Source organism: Astyanax mexicanus, chromosome 1 (genome assembly GCF_023375975.1).
Source record: "Astyanax mexicanus isolate ESR-SI-001 chromosome 1, AstMex3_surface, whole genome shotgun sequence".
NCBI lineage: Eukaryota > Metazoa > Chordata > Actinopteri > Characiformes > Acestrorhamphidae > Astyanax > Astyanax mexicanus.
Window position 1 is genome coordinate 54,670,848 of NC_064408.1, and position 17,133 is coordinate 54,687,980.

Consider the following 17,133-nt stretch of genomic DNA (forward strand, 5'->3'; position numbering starts at 1 on the left):
TATTATAGAAAACTGTAAGCACAAGAGTTTTCCAACTCTTATTTACACATATTTCAGGAGTTTTAACAGAATTCAAGTATTTAGCCTTTTTATAGTTACTAAAAGTTGTATTCAGTTAAAGCTTCTAAATACTTTTTGACACTGTGGAATTGTTATACATTTTACACACATTTTAGTAAACATAAAGGCAGCTTTTTTAATTTGGTACGCATAAATGTTACATAATGTTTTATTAAATTTTAGTGCAATGTGTGCCTTATTTGTGTGTGCACTGAACATGGATACTAAAGTTAATCTATTGACATCACAGTAAGTGTGTGTGTGTGTGTGTGCGCGCAAGCACACTGTGCACTTAGGAGGTCAAGGCAGGAAAGACCTTGCTTCAGCAGTGGAAAAAGTTTGGATCAGTAATCATGTCGGTTATGATGAGGCTCACCCTCAATTCTTCAGCAGAGGAACAATTACAGAAACAAGCAGAGACCCACAGACTGCAGCTCACACAGGTGACGTTCACACATGCTCATTTCTACAGTTCAGAATTCTGTGGTTTCATCTTACATTAGCTGCCACAGTGGCACACCTTTTAATTAAGAGATGAAATCTGATTTAATCTTAATTTTTTTGCTGGAGAGTTGAACCTGTTTGCCCTCTAAAAAGACCAACCGTCTGCTTTATTTTAGCCTGATGGGGTTGTGTAATGCAAGAAGAGCTGATTTGGTTATTTTTGGGCCAAGGGACAGTGTGTTCTGAGCACTGACCTTTAAAGCCTTTGATAATGATTACTGCTAATGATATTAGCCCATTTTATATACACATAACTGATCAACCTAGATCATGCTTTATGTTATTGGGGTTACAAGAGAATAGGGTCATTTGGGAATATAGTCAAAATAATAGTAATAATAATAATGATTAGTACTAATAATTGATTTAATTTTAAAAGTATAAGTATTTCTAAAATACTTCTGTATGTTTTAATTTTGATATTATCCATAGTGATTTACTTTGAATTAAATACTCAAGCATACAACAACTAGCCACTTCAATGAAAAACACCTACAAGATATTATTGGCTGTTGGGTTTTCTCAGCTCTGCATGAGATGGTGTATGCGGTGTTAGTGTGTGTTGCTCTAATACTTGTGGAGTGGACACAGCAGAACAATGAACAATTTCAGAAATTAATGGGTAAAATTACATATCTGAATACCCCAGCAAGTAATGGGTGAGGGGGCCTATCTTATTCATTGTTTGGGACATAGACATCAAAATTAAGTTGCAAAAAATTTCTTTCAGGAAGGTACCCCCGGACCTGGACTTGGAATATGCATATGAACAGCACCGGAAAAAAATAAGAAACCAAAAATAAGAAACCAAACTTATGGGTTTCTTTGATTTTACCAAATTGAAAACCTCTGAAATATAATCAAGAGGAAGATGGATGATTACAAGCCATCAAACCAAGCTGACCTGATTGAATTTTTGGCAGGAGTGGCATAGTGTTATCCAAAAGCAGTATGTAAGACTGAATATGCCAAGATGCATGAAAACTGTGATTACATTTTTTTTTAGTTATTCAACCAAATATTGATTTCTGAACTCTTAAAACTTTATGAATATTAACTTGTTTTCTTTACATTATTTGAGGTCAGAAAGCTCTTCATCTTTTTGTTATTTCAGCCATTTCTTATTTTCTGCAAATAAATGTTCTAAATGGCATTATATTTATTTGGAATTTGGGAGAAATGTTGTCTGTATAGGTCATTTATTTTTATTTTATTTACTTATATATAAATAGCAAAATCAGAGAAACTGATTCAGAAACTAAAATAGTGGCTTACATTTTTTTTCCAGAGATTTTAGGGAAATATATATATGCTTTAGAGAATAGATATACTTCAGAGGTGAAAAAAAAACAATGCCCGCCCACAGTAAAAACTGATTGGCTGACTTCCAGACTCTTTATAGAGAACAGGCCAATCAAAACCCTCTCTGTTTTGCATTTGCTTCATGAATATGCACACAAGGGGAAAGCCGTTCTCTCCCTCTTTTTTACAAAAACGAGGGAACACAAAATCTGTGTTTCCTGTGTGCGTGTTTGTGGCTCATTCTTGATTTCGGGAGGTTTTATCTGACTTGTGGACATCAGGAAGCCGTTATTGATATGCAGTAGACTCCCACAACTTCTGGGAAACTTGGGACATCTGGGAACACGGTCATCGTCTTTAAAGCTCCGATATTTAGTTAAATAGGTGTCTAGCAACTTTTGACTTGTCCTGTACAAAAATATGATTCCAAAGACTATTCTATTTTAAGTTTTAGAGATGTTTTAAAGATCAGTTTCACTATTAATTCTGTGTTTGTGTGTGTGTGTATCCAAAGAAAATGAGCAAACCCTTCAAGAAGTTAATTGATGTCAGTTCTGGTGATATACAGTCTACAGGAATGAAGCCGATTACGTTTGTCAGACAGGTAGGTTTTGCCTTGTGTACTTCTGCCAGTGTAGTTTCATTTTTCATGAAACTGATTATTTGGAAATCCTGCCTATTATTGTCTTCAGTGCCAGGTTTCAGTGTGTGTGTGTGTGTTCCTCAGGTCCTGGCAGGGTGTTTGTGTCCTGATCTGTTGTTAAGTGACACACTTCCTCACGATGTCCAGCTGAGGGTCCAGAAGTTGCTGGAACACTGTGATGGAGGGAGTGTAGGTGAGAAATGTTTAATTTGTGTGGAAGACTGAGTGTGTTCATGGTCTTCCATAACATTTAATTAAGGGTGAATTATACATATCACACAGTATCAGAACTCTGAATATGTCTAAATTTGAGATTGAGGTGTGTGTGTGTAATAATTACTCACATAATGCTGTGCAACATTTCAGAAGAATGTTTAAATACTAATTGTGCATCTCTTTGTTCTCACTTTTGGATTTGAAATGACTGAAAATAATAATATTCCAACAATATCTTGTAGCGAATAGTAAAATTATGAACTTATAATAGATTGCATGACGGTTATGTGTTTGTGTGGGTGTGGAAAGACATAAAACATGCTAAATCAAAGCACTACTGGCTCTAATAATGACACCATGTAAAGTCACTCGCTGATAAAATAAACTGGTTTTATTAAATACAACAGAGAATACAGGGGTAGTCAGTACAAGCAGGGTCAACACCGATAAACAGTATCAGATAGGAGAAACATACCAAATGGAGGACAGTCCAGAGATTATACACAGGAAGGCAAAAACAGAGATCAGGCCAAAAATCTGAGTCGTAGAAAACAGTCCAGGTGTTACACGAATAATCCAATAACAAGGGGCAGGCAAAAGTTTTTAATAGTCGGTAGCAAAACAATCATACATGGCGAAAAACACAGGCAAGAAGTAACGGTTTGTAATGCTGGGGAACCAAACAATTACTCGGCACATGTGTGTGTGTGAAAGGGCTTTATATAATGTGGGTAATCAGTACTCAGGACCAGTGGCGGCTGGCCAATAGGGGGCGCTGGGGCGCCGCCCCCTTAAAAATGTTTAGATATTAAAATGAAATAATTATGAACTGCAAAATAGTTATAAATGTGTTTATTCATACTGTGTGTCTAATGGACATGTTAGATTTTATTAAAAAAATAAATATATCATTGCATTTAATTGCTCACATTGTGTGCACACTTCCTATGTGCAGGGCGCCGGTCTAATAAGAGTGTATGTAGGCACGTCAACTTTTGGCAAGCAGGTGATCTGAGGCTGATTTTTAATTGGTTATTTTAGGTTTTCCACAGGGCGCAGCGCTCTGCGTCCCGGACACACCCATTCTAATGCGTAGTGTGTCAGCATTGGCTTATTTTTTTAAAACATCGTGTGATTGGATAATTCCCAAATCAACTCATTAGTTCAGCTGCGGTTCGTTATCTCGATTCACGTTAAACAACATTTGCAGGCTGGAGCAGCATCATGAGAGAAAATTCGGTTTTGTCTTTACAAAAAAATGCTTTTACAAAGCGTTCACTTGAAGAAAAAAAGAGGATAAAGGAGCTTGGACCGGATCGTCCCAATTTACATATTCAGCAACAGGCAAGTGATCGAGGACGATCCTACACCCGGGCTTTTTCCAGCTCTTCCTACGACAAGCGGAGTTGGCTAGCTGGATGTGATGTAAGCAATGCCTTTTACTGCTTTCCGTGTTTGCTATTTAAAAGTTCTGGCACGGAGGAATTGTGGACAACTACTGGAGTAAGAGACTTAAAACATCTTTCAGAAAAATGCAAACGGCACGAAAACAGCCGCAGCCACTTAGACAATGCTATGAAGCTAAGTTTTTTGGGGAAACTTAGCATTGCTCAACAACTAGATGAAGGCTACAGGATTGCTGTTAGAAGGCACAATGAAGAGGTGACAAAAAATCGGCACATTCTCTCTAGAATAATAGATTGTGTTAAATTTTGTGGAGCATTTGAACTGGCCTTGCGTGGCCATGATGAAAGTAAAAGCTCGGATAATCCCGGCATCTTTCGTGGGTTGGTGGATTTTGTTGCTTCTCTTGATGGAGTGCTAAAAGAACACCTTGAGAATGCTACTGTGTTTAAGGGAACTTCGAAAACCGTGCAGAATGAACTGCTGGACTGTATGTTTTCTGTTTTGAGGGAGCATATTATCAAAGAAGCCCAGAGCAGTGATTTTCTTTCAATCCAGGCAGACGAGACAGTGGATATTGCCACGCAGTGCCAACTTGTGCTTGTACTACGTTATATCGATGCCAAAAACACTGTTCAGGAAAGGTTTTTTGAATTTGTCCCTCTGCAGTCGGCTACAGCTGATTCCATTGCTACAGCCCTAAAAGAACGTCTTTCAACTATTCTTCCTGAGGATCAAAAGGCTAAGCTCATCTGCCAGGCATATGATGGAGCCAGCGTGATGCGAGGTGCCACTGCAGGTGTTCAGAAGAAGATACAAGATGTGTACCCAAATGCCCACTACATCCACTGCTATGCACATCAGCTGAATCTAATAATGCAACAGGCTACTTCTCACATAACCAAAGTAAGAATATTTTTTTCTAACCTTAATGGATTTACCAGCTTTTTTTCCAGATCATCCAAGCGCACAAGTGTTCTTGATAAAGTTGTGGCCCACAGACTACCAGCATCCAGTAACATCAGATGGAACTTTCACAGCCGTGTCATCAATACTGTGTTTGATCACAGAGAGGACCTTATCCGCTGTTTTGAATGCATACAAGACTCTGGTGACTTTGACCCCATTACCGTCAGAGAGGCTGGAGCATTTGCCATGCTCCTGGAGGATCAGGATTTTAAGTTCTTTCTGCAACTTTTCCACCATATCATGCCTCATGTGGACCTCCTCTATGCCAAACTCCAGAAGAAGGTCATAGATTCAGTCTGTATCCAGAAGAGCATCCAGCAGTTCCAAGAGGACATTCAAAAGATCAGGTAATAGTTGAAATAGTTTATTCTTTTTGTTCTTTCTCTTCTTATTTTTTTCTTCTTTCTCTTCTTATTTTTCTTCATTGTTATAATAGTTTAAGTCTTTCTCTTTGGCAGAAATTCTCTTCACTCTATGGTTGGACAAAGCAGTGTAGGTAGCAGTCAGCCAGTAAAGAGGCGTCGGACACTCAGTGTAGAAGACCACGAAAGGATTGCTGCAGAAGTGAGTTGTTGTGGAAAATCACTGTTATGCTGGTTTATAGTAGTGGTATTTAGTCTAGTAGGAAGGTGTGCTTTATAGTTAGAATTAAATTTGTTTATGTGTTGTTATGCATGAGTGATTAGGGTATGTTGATGTAATATCTGTCAAAGATATTTTATTATATAAGTTGTACTGCAATGTATGGGTAATGAAGGGAAAAAACTAATTCTTACAACATTTGGATTTTGTATAATTGTGTCCCCCAAAAATGCTGTAAACATTTCATAACACAGTCTTAAAAAATGGCAGTAAAGTTGATTAAAATCAAAAGTTAGTTTATTAATAAAATGTGTTCGTTCTTTGTATGACTTGTACATTAACATTTCGTGTTTAGAATGAAAAGTATGATTTTGTATAATCACTTTATAATCTTCATGTTTATCCTTCTCTCTCAAGGTCTGTGATATCATACTGGGACACACCAGGGAGCGCTTTTCCTTCACGAACCACCTTGTTAGTGCCACACTCCTGCAGGGGGACAGGTTTGAACAATACAACACAGCATTTCCTGAAGATGCACTGAGCAACACTTTAAAAGCCTATCCAGTGCTTAATGGAGGTAAGCTGAAGACAGAGCTTAGTCTCATCTACAGCAAGGAAGAGTTCAAAGCATGTTGTGGTGCTGTGGGCCTACTCCAGCTGTTTATGGAAAATAACCTAGAAGAAGTCTTTTCAGAAACTGTCACACTCCTGAAGATACTCATCACCACACCCATGACCACAGCAGAAGCTGAAAGGTGCTTTTCGACTCTGAAAAGAATTAAGACTTTTCTGAGAAACTCAATGACTCAGGACAGGCTGAATGCATTGGCCATGTTGTCAATGGAGAAAACACTGGTCACAGAGATGACTGATTTTAATAAGAATGTAATTGAGAAATTTGCAGGCCAGAAGGAAAGAAGGGCAAAATTCATGTTCAAATAGTGCTATTTTTTAAGATCCGTTTTATGTTTTTTTTTTTTTTTTTTTTTTTTTTTTACATTGGTTTGTTTGCGCCCCCCTCAGTTTTTTTAGCACCAGCCGCCACTGCTCAGGACTACCTGGAGGTGTTATGTGTGATGTCATGTGATCGGGTGAATGTGTGATGTCAGTGTGTGGTATGGATAGTGTAGTTTTGAGATTGGAAATCACAGATAGAGCTCGGTGTGGGAGAAACAGGAGCACTTTCAGCACCAGACATGACATCACCCCCCAAAAAAAGGGGCCGGGACGGAAGAGACGCAGAGGCATTCACGGCGACGCCCGCCCAATGCACAGGGAGTACAGGTGGGAGTGGCAGGAGGTGCAGCAGAGGTGCCGGCCAGACGTGGACTGCAGGAAACCCTAGGATGAATCCACCCCCTCCACTGCCGTGAGCAGTACGTTATCTGGAGCCCCCTCAGCGAGCGGACCTGGGACCACTGGCTTGAGGAGAGAAACATGGAAAGAATTGTTAACACGGTATTGTGCAGGAAGGTCCACATTGTAAGTAACCGCATTAACTTGAGACAGAATCTGGACTGGACCAATATACTTAGGCAGGAGCTTCCTGCAGCTTCCCTCAAACCTAAAATCCCAAAAAGCCACACCTGATCTTCTGGCTGGAAGTGAAGGGTGTCACCCCGGCGCCGGTCAGATTTCTTCTATTTTTGCAATACCTCCGAAACCTGCTGATGGGTATCTTGCCACACCTGCTCACTGCGCCTCATCCAGTCATCCACTGCCGGAACATCAGAGGACACCGCTGTCCATGGAGCCAAAGGAGGTTGGTAACCCAGAACGCATTGAAAGGGAGTGAGACCAGATGTGGAAATGGTGAGAGAGTTTTGGGCAATTTCTGCCCAAATGAGATAATGTGACCAGGAGTACGGAGCAATTTACCCACTTCCTGATTTCCCCTTTCACACTGTCCATTGTTAGTAGGATGGAAGCCTGTGGTAAGGCTAACGTGGACTCCTAGGTGTTCAAAAAATGCTCTCCATACACTGGAGGTGAACTGTGGGTCTGACAGAATATCTTCAGATATTCCATGGTGCCTAAAAACGTGAGTGTAAATGGCTTGTGCTGTCGGAAATATGCACTTCGTCACTTTATGCTTATATTATATGTATGTTTGCACTGGAAAAAAGGTAGTGGCTTTTAATCTCATTTTACATGTGTATAATGACAATAAAGGCATTCTATTCTATTCTATTCTATAAATGCAGTAGGTAGAGTAGGTAGAAATGGTAAACATTTTACGCCTCCTAAGAATCTGTCTACTACTGTTAGAATAGTGGTATAGCCCTCAGATACCAGTAGATCAGTAACAAAGTCAACTGCTATGTGTGACCAGGGTCGCTCAGGAACAGGAAGGGGAACTAGCTTACTGGCTGAAAGGGTTTTGGATTGTGCACATACCAAACAGGAGGTAACAAATGTGTAACAAATAGCGAGCCGACAGAAGTTGTAGAGTGTGAGTAACACCAGGATGACCAGAAGATGGGTCAGAATGAGCCCATGTTATAAGTCTATCTCTGAACTGCATAGGAACGAAAGTCCTATCAGGAGGACAGTCCTCCGGAGGTGGATGGACAGCATTGTTCAATCTGGTCATCCAAATCCCAGTGAATAACAGCAACTTGAACTGGGGGCGGTAGAATGCGCTCTGCCTGAGAAGAACTAGATGCGCTGTCTGAGGCACTGAACACCCTAGACAGCGCATCAGCCTTGGTGTTACGATTACCGGGGCGGAAGGAGGTGGAAAATTTAAAACATGAGAAAAACAAGGACCAGCAAGCTTAACAGGGGTTTAAATGCTTAGCAGGTCTCAAGTATTTTAGGTTCTTGTGATCGTTTAGAACAGTAAACGGGTGTGCTGCCCCTTCTTCAAGGGCTTGTTTGACAGCCAGAAGTTCTCTGTCACCTATACCTTAATTGCGTTCAGCGGGAGACAATTTTCACGAGAAGAAAGCTATGGGATACAGTTTGGGAGGTGTCCCACTACGCTGTGAGAGAACCACCCCTATCCCGGTTTCTGAAGTGTCGACTTCAACAGTGAAAGGGTTGTCAGGATTAGGGTGTTTTAGAATGGGAGCTGACACAAATGCTGCTTTGTGTTTATCAAAAGCCTCTGAGGACCATTTCAGCATTTTTGTAGCTTTCTTGGTCAGGGCCGTAAGTGGGGCAGAGATACTACTAAAGTTGCGAATAAACCGTCTGTAAAAGTACGCGAAGCCTAGGAATCTTTGGAGATCTTTAATGGACTGAGGTGTGGGCCAACTAGTAACAGCTTTAACATTGTTATCATCCATGAGAACGCCATTGGCACTGATAAAATAGACAAGAAATGCGACTCTTTGTAGGTGAAACTCGCATTTCTTGGCTTTGGCATAGAGACTATGTTTGGAGAGACGCTGGAGAACAAGACGGACTTGTTGGACATGTGTGGCAAAATCAGGGGAGTAAATCAGAACGTCATCTATAAAAATTATGACAAATTTTCCTATCATGTCACGAAAAAACGTAATTGCCTGGCAAACTGGGGCATTTGCCAGGCTGTAGCTCATCACAAGATACTCATAGTGCCCATTAGTGGTGGTAAACCTGGTTTTCCATTCATCCCCCTCCCTTATGCGAACTTAATTGTTCTATGGTAAGCATATTTCAGAGTGATGTTGTTAAGTCCACAGTAGACGATACAGGGCCTCAAACCGCCATCCTTCTTCCTGACAAAGAAGAAGCCTGAACCAACTGGAGATTTGTGTGGACGGACCTCACTAACATATTTCTCCATAACTTTCTCCTTGTCAAGGGTGAGAGGATAGATACGGGCTTTAGGTAGGGTAGCACCTTCTATTAAATCTATGGAGCAGTCATAAGGATGATGTGGGGGTAGCTTAGTGGCATTGGTTTTACTGAAAACTTCCAGAAGCTCAGAATACTCAGGGGGTATGATTGGGGAATCTACCGCGTCTGGATAGCTAATTCGTCTAGGATTAAGCAGTTCTTATGGCAGTAAGGAGACCAGGAAAAAATGTCCCCTTGGTTCCACGAGATAGCAGGGTCATGAGTATTTAACCAGGGTACACCCAGGATTAGGGAGTGCTCAGTGCGTGGAAGAACTAAGAGAGGTATGTCTTCAAAACGGAGGGCACTGGTTTGGATGGTGAGTGGCACAGTCTGCTGACTCCTTGAAAGATTGGGGTTGGAGCTCAGTTTCAGCTTTCAGGTAACCAGGTTTCCTACAGTAAAGGCACAGATGAAGACGGATCAGACGCTGAAGTTCTGTCAAAGACAGCTTGGATTTTGGGATCTTCAGATAGACTGTGGGTATATGGCGTATTGCAATGTCTGCAGGGTTATTCTGGATATGCACATAATGCCACTGCTCTGGGATTGTGCTTCTCCTAATACTCTGAACTTGGTTATTAACACAGACATAAAACCTCCTCCTTGTGTTGTACATGTATTCGAGCACAACCTTACTATATGTGTAAAATATATAAATGTTGATATCTATTTCAGAAGTGATGGTTTCTGCCATGCTTACTGCCAAGTCCTGTGTGGCATATCCATTTGTGCTCATGATCTTCAGATATGCTCTCTCTAAAGCAGGGATGGGCAACTGGCAGCCCGGGGGCCGCACACGGCCCTCGTCATCACTCAGTGCGGCCCGCGAATAGATCAAAAATAATTTCATAATTTCATAATTAAAAAAAAAAAAAAAAAAACGTAATTCTACTTTTGACCGCTAGAGGGCGCTGCCAAACAACCACGAAAATTGACATTGACATCCAGTCCATTGTGAGCCAGCAGGCCAAACCACAGCTCTCTCATTAGCTTGAATAAATGTTGGGCCTCTGTGGTCTAGTTTTCTGCTATTATTGAATGAGCTATTTGCAATCAGTTTTTAAATCTTTTTTGTTCTTTGTTATAAATGAGTTCAAATGCCTTTTGCACTTTTATAAGCAAATGTTTTGTCCTTGTTGCTTATGAAGGACTTGTTATAATGAACTTATTTTACACAGAGGAACTACTGTATTTGCAATCAGTTTTTTAAGCAAACTTTTTGTTCTTTGATATGAAGGACTTCCTTTTTGCACTTTTTTTAAGCAAACGGTTTGTCTTTTGCCGTATTAAAATGCATTAATATGCAGAAAATAGTTGTTGATAAATGTTGGTGCTGTAAACATACAGATATAAATTCATATAAAATTTGTTCTTATTGAAAATCATTTGTAGCGTTTTTCATATTCAATTATTTGAAGTGCGAGGTCATGTGGCCCTCCAATGGTCATGCTGAAAAAAATGTGGCCCTCTCCATCATGGAAGTTGCCCATCCCTGCTCTAAAGCATCTGAAAAAAACTGACCTCTGTTGGTGTCAAAGGAGTGTATGCTCTTGGGATGTACAAATCTTGTAATTCTTGTAAGGAATTTCTCCATGCTTTCCACATCTGCCCTTTTTCAGGGGGCAATGGAGCATCCCAGTCAGAAGAGTCCACAGTGATGTCTCTGAGAATGGCTATTCCCTGGATGGTCACAGGGGCTACAAAGCCAAGCAAATCGTATAGACTCTAAACAGTCGCAACACGTCAAGTGAATTTTCATCTTGGACACAAAAGGTGAAGCAGTCTGACTTTAAGTCCCACAGGAGACCAAGGCTGCAATGGCGTGATCACTGGCATGATCTTTGGGTGGGAATGCATCCATGACCTCTTTGTTGTTTGAGGCTAGCTTGTGTAATCTGAGGTTAAAGCCAGGCGGACACTGTGCGATTTTTTTAATCGGATGCGTTCTGGAGAGCTCAAACTGCACGTTTGAATCGTTTGTCGTGTATGAACAACGCCTGCGATTCATCTGCACACACTGTACGGTCCGACTGACCTGCTGCGACGGGGGAGCTGCACGTCTAAACGCAGCCTATTAGCTTTAGTAAGTTTAATAGCACTAATTTTACTACACTTCTCCGACCTTATTTATTAAAAGGTTTATTTTAGAAGACAGAGGTTATTATGCGGGCAATGCCGCGCGCAATGCCACGCGCTGCGCTAAAATGGCTTTGCGTGGCTAATATTCTGGAGCACTGGACGAGATTTTAATTAATAAATTAACATATTTATAATTTTAATAAATTTGCCCTGGCGAAAAGAAACGAATTATAAAATATAGCTTTATATTTCTGTGCATGTTTTTAGTTTTATATAATTGACGGGCAGCACCAGAGGCTGACAATGTGCTTTATTTTTCAGATATAATAGCAAAGTGAAATAAAATAAATTTATGTTTGTCAAAGATATTTTCTCTTTTAATTTTTCTTTTCAAAAACTCCAGCTATTGACTGAGAATAAGCATCTGTTGAAATTCTTAAACAGCAGAATGCCTGTGTCTGATATATTAAGCTATAAGTCTGTGTACCGAACATAAATCCTTATAACTGACAGAAATAAATATGACTAATAATTATTTATAGTTACTGTGCAGATTTTTGGGAAAACAGGTCGTGACGTTAAGAAATCGGCCCGCAAAACAGCTCACACTGTGAGACAAGCAACCAAAATTTCTGGCATGTCAGAAATCCCTGGTCGCGTCCGATTGCTCATTTGCAGCTCGTATGGGCAATTAATCGGACATCGCTTCCCCTCTCACACTGCACGACAAACGACGCACGATCAAGCTAAAATTCGGCCCGATCATGAAATTCAGTCGCATCCGACCAGATCGGGCTTAAAATCGGGCTAAAATCGCACAGTGTCCGCCTGGCTTAAAGCAAGCCAATTATTTCTGTGTTTTCCTTAGTAGGTCAGTCACCCTCAGCTGTAGGCAAAGACTGTACCCTGTCTTTCATATAAAAGTGTTGCTCAACAAACTGTCCAACATAATCTCTAAACTCCTCTGCTTCTCTGAGCTCTTCTTTTTTAACAGTAAATAGCAACTGCCAGAGATGGGCTATTTCCAAAAACGTGCACTTTCATGCAATATTCTATCACCTTTTTCTCTGGATTGTTGTTTTAAAATCAGAGGAAACTCAGAAAGTTTCTGTCTTCAGGTCAGACCATAAAACAATTAAAACATTGCTGTATGTCAACAAAGAATGTAACGGCATCTCTTCAGAACCTAGGAAGGATCCCAAGGAGGTTGTTATTAATATTGTCCAGTTAAGAGGATTTGGACAAGGTCATGCCTTTATATTGAGTGCTTGAATCAAAGACTACTCAGATCTGAAAAGCTTGTTAGGATGATACACTCCAAAGGAGGGTAGATACTGAACTTTATCACTAAAGAGAGTTAAGACGGGACCACGGCACTCTGAATGGTAATGGAGCTACCCAGCTGTTGTCTTCATCTTTGTAGACTTCCTTGTTCATCATATCCAGGAAATGCATGTCTTCAACTGAAAGAGCTTTCTTGTCATCATTCTGTGTTCTCTTAAACACATCACTATCTTTAGCATGATGTCAGGGGTCGGCAATTAGTTTTGGCCGCGGGCCAGATATTTTCCAAGCCATTATGTGGCGGGCCACACATTTTTTTGGAGAATATTAAGCAGGTAAACCCAGAAGGAAAAGAAAAACAAGAATGGGCAGAAACTGAAATCACGCCGAGCATGACAGAGAGACAGTGAAGGCGTGTAAACTAAAGTTTGCCAGAGAAGCGTTTTAATTTTTTTTTTTTTTATTATCATTCATTATAGTTTAAAAAACCTTACGGGCCAGATGTTTTATGCTTGCGGGTTGTTGCAATATGTTTTAAGTGGGAGTAGTTTAAGGAGAAATTCGGTGTGTAATGGACTTTGGGTGTATTAAAACATGATAAAAAAGGATTCTACCAATGAAGTGTGCAGCTACTTTGAGTCTGGATAACGGTAGAAAAAGCAATTTATCTGCAGGTGCAAGTCATGTCCCATATCATCCATTGTAAAAGCCTGTTTGGGCAAAGTGCACAAAATACTGGATTTCAGAAAGCTGCAGGAGAGTGGAGGAGGGCTATTTAACAAAGGTGAGCTCTTTTTATCACGTTTTAATACAACTAAAGTCTATTTCACACCAGAGTTCTCCTTTAAGCGTAATTTTTGGTGTGGGTAAACTAGCTTCATAAAATAAACATAAGCTCCATCAAATAAAGGACCTTCAAGTACAGGCATAGTAATGCTATCCTCATGAACAGAGTGGACTAATTTTGCTCATTAGAGAATTCAACTATTTTGCTGAATACATAATTTTCTTGCACTGCTGCTGCTTCTGAAGCTTCTACTTTGGCTGTTGTGTCTTCAGCTTTCTTCTCAAGATGTAATGTATCCAATGTATCCAGTTGAACTTGCTGTACCTTAAGTTGCTTCTCTCTTTCAGCAAATTCTTCTTCAGCTTTGGCTGCTTGCACTTTGCCCTGTGTGTCTAGAGGAATATGAACACTTGATCTAGTCTTCAGTGACCCAGGCTTAGAGCAAGCCTTTGACATCGCACTGGTTTGCAGATGTAAACTTAACTGTAGAATCACAAGCTTGTTGCTGTTAAGGCAAAAGGCATCGTTTTACTTCTGTGCCATGCCTGTGTTGACAGACAGCTCCTCTCCAATAACCACACTGAGAATATCTAATATTTCTCTCTTTACTTATGTCATTTGAAATAAGGTAAATCTGAGAGTAAATCAACAGAACAGTATGTTACATACAAGCAGGGCTGGACGGGTAATCTGGCATACCGGGCATTTGCTTGGTGAGCCGACAGTCCTTAGGGGTCGATGCTGTTGGGTTTTTTTCTTTCCATTATTTCTAAGAGACCGGCCCACAATTTAGAGGGGGCGGCCCATTGGCACATCTTCAAAATAGACAGTGGACTGAATCAATTAGGATATAGGACAAAAGCGGCCCCACCCTTTCTCTGCGTGCGTGGTTTCAGTTGTTCAGTTGTGAGTGCGTATGGTAAAGGCAGCATGGAGAAACATAAGTGGCAGAAAGGGGGTGTGGAGAATTTACGTGCAAAGAAACTGAAAAGTCTCACTGTAGATACTACAAAATGTGTAAAAATCACAGACATGTTCGCTGCTGTAGCCTCCATGTCCTTTGTAGGTGAAAACAGCAGCAGCAGACAGGGAGAAAACAGGGAGAGCAGCAGCCAGAGATGCAGGCTTGTGACACAAAAACCAAGGGACAGACTGAGCAGGAAAGTGTAGCACAGCAGGTAATGTTAGGATAACACAGGGACTTTGAGATGATAATGGTAACGTTAGTAACGTTAGGATAACACAGGGAATTTGTGGTGATGGAGGTAACATTAGTAACGTTAGGGTAACACAGGGACTTTGAGGTGATGGAGGTAACGTTGGTAATGTTAGGATAACACAGGGACTGTGAGGTGAAGGAGGTAATGTTAGTATAACAGAGGGACTTTGAGGTGATGGAGGTAAAGTTAGTAATGTTAGGATAACACAGGGACTTTGAGGTGAAGGAGGTAATGTTAGGATAACACAGGGACTTTGAGGTGAAGGAGGTAATGTTAGGATAACACAGGGACTTTGAGGTGATGGAGGTAACGTTAGTAATGTTAGGATAACACAGGAGCTTTGAGGTGATGGAGGTTACGTTAATAACGTTAGGATAACACAGGGGCTTGGACGTGATGAAGTTCTAGCAGGAAAACTCTAGAAACAAAGTGCAGCAAGAAAGATTTACTCCCAATAAACACGTATGACAATTAGTAATAGTGAATATAATGTATATACAGTCGAAAGCCCCGTCGAAGCCCAGGTCCGCAGCGTCTGGAACCTCGCAGATCCTGCCGTACTTGTACGGCGGGGGCGGAGCCTATCCCCTGGGCAACCGGCGGGACCGAACTGGAGGCGGTGGGGAAGGAGGAGGGTGAAAACGTATGTCAGCGTCTGCAAGCAGGGGAGAACAGGTATGAGGGAGGTCTTTTAAGGACAGGTGGGAGTTGGTGATTGGCTGAGAAAAGTGGCGTGATTTCGAGTTTCCCGCTAGAACCTACGCAGAGCTTTTCAGTTTAGCAGGAAAACTCTAGAAACAAAGTGCAGCAAGAAAGATTTAATCCCAATAAACACGTATGACAATTAGTAATAGTGAATATAGTGTATATAGAGTCTTTGGCGAAAGCCCCGTCGAAGCCCAGGTCCGCAGCGTCTGGAACCTCGCAGATCCTGCCGTACTTGTACGGCGGGGGCGGAGCCTATCCCCAAAAATATAAAAGATATAATTACCCACAGGAGGATCCTTTACCTGGTTCACGTATTCTGGAAGGAAAACAGTTATAAACAAGCTTGAATAAGGTGTTCAAGATTGGAGTGTTATTTGCTGAGTACGTGTGCATTACAGTAGTTGCGCTCATGTTTTGGTAGCATACATTTATTAGGTTCGTTGTATACAAAGTACTTGTATACACTGCTTGAGGCTATTTTAGAAGCGTATGATAAGCGTAACGTTGACGTGATCAGCATGAGAAAACACTGCGGACTAACAATACATTAAGCCTTTGAGGGGCACAACTTTTGGAAGCCGTCGTAGCAAAACGCGGACTACGAGTCCAAAGGGAATAAGAGCGGGCATGGCCCGCTGTGCAGCAAAACGCGGACTACGAGTCCAAAGGCTATAAGGGCGGGCACGGCCCGCTGTGCAGAAAAAACTCAGACTAGGAGTCTAATGAGCATAGGAACGGGCACGGCCCGTGTTGATATCTAGGAGCATAAGGAGTAGGATATTTGAGCGAGCGCGAGCTGTCGTGGCAGTACGTTATAACAGTATATTCATTTGACGTCTGTATAAAAATCTTACAACCGCCTCCAGTTGTTTGCAATTAAATAGATATATTAAATAGATATATAAATAAATAGATATATATGTACATAAATTACTTACTCAGACATCAGGTATCCCGAACAAGATGGGTGAGGGTATAAGAGCGGGCACTGCCCGCGATCGCAGCAGCGCGGACTACGAGTCCAGTGGGTATTTAGAGCGGGCACTGCCCGCGATCGCAGCAGCGCGGACTATGAGTCCAGTGGTTATTAGAGCGGGCACGGCCCGCGATCGCAGCAGCGCGGACTACGAGTCCAGTGGTTATTAGAGCGGGCACGGCCCGCGATCGCAGCAGTGCGGACTATGAGTCCAGGGTTAATAGAGCGGGCACGGCCCGCGATCGCAGCAGCGCGGACTACGAGTCCAGTGGGTATTTAGAGCGGGCACGGCCCGCGACTGCAGCAGCGCGGACTACGAGTCCAGTGGGTATTTAGAGCGGGCACGGCCCGCGATCGCAGCAGCGCGGACTACGAGTCCAGGGTTAATAGAGCGGGCACGGCCCGTGATCGCAGCAGCGCGGACTACGAGTCCAGTGGGTATTAGGGCGGGCACGGCCCGAGAATTAAAAGACTTTCCATTATCATTGACTGCTATAACATTTTACTGATGATTGTTATTAGACACCTTGTAAGTCATGATGCGAACAAAGCAAATATAACAGGGGAA

The 17,133-nt window shown here is 41.6% G+C and overlaps 2 protein-coding genes across 2 annotated transcripts in view; both read left to right on the forward strand.

Annotated features, from left to right (window-relative positions):
- The first annotated feature begins 70 nt into the window (after positions 1 to 70).
- The window catches only part of LOC103037005 (alanine aminotransferase 1), a 44,986-nt gene continuing 27,923 nt past the window's right edge, over positions 71 to 17,133 (forward strand). The window contains exons 1-3 of the mRNA XM_007255631.4: positions 71 to 503; positions 2,381 to 2,470; positions 2,594 to 2,702. Coding sequence (XP_007255693.2) covers positions 414 to 503; positions 2,381 to 2,470; positions 2,594 to 2,702 — 289 coding nt within the window. The 5' untranslated portion in view covers positions 71 to 413. The remainder of the gene's footprint in view (positions 504 to 2,380; positions 2,471 to 2,593; positions 2,703 to 17,133) is intronic.
- LOC111188899 (zinc finger MYM-type protein 1-like) lies at positions 3,887 to 6,686 on the forward strand. Its single transcript, XM_049480138.1, has 3 exons — positions 3,887 to 5,445; positions 5,557 to 5,662; positions 6,098 to 6,686. The coding sequence occupies exons 1-3, from the start codon at positions 3,950 to 3,952 to the stop codon at positions 6,623 to 6,625; spliced, it is 2,130 nt and encodes a 709-aa protein (XP_049336095.1). The 5' UTR covers positions 3,887 to 3,949; the 3' UTR covers positions 6,626 to 6,686.

Bases quoted from the DNA above. Each gene is read 5' to 3' on its own strand.
- LOC111188899 (XM_049480138.1), top strand. From the start codon at position 3,950: ATGAGAGAAAATTCGGTTTTGTCTTTACAAAAAAATGCTTTTACAAAG. The intron at 5,446-5,556 runs GTAATAGTTGAA...TCTCTTTGGCAG, and splicing joins GAGGACATTCAAAAGATCAG to AAATTCTCTTCACTCTATGG. The intron at 5,663-6,097 runs GTGAGTTGTTGT...TTCTCTCTCAAG, and splicing joins ACGAAAGGATTGCTGCAGAA to GTCTGTGATATCATACTGGG.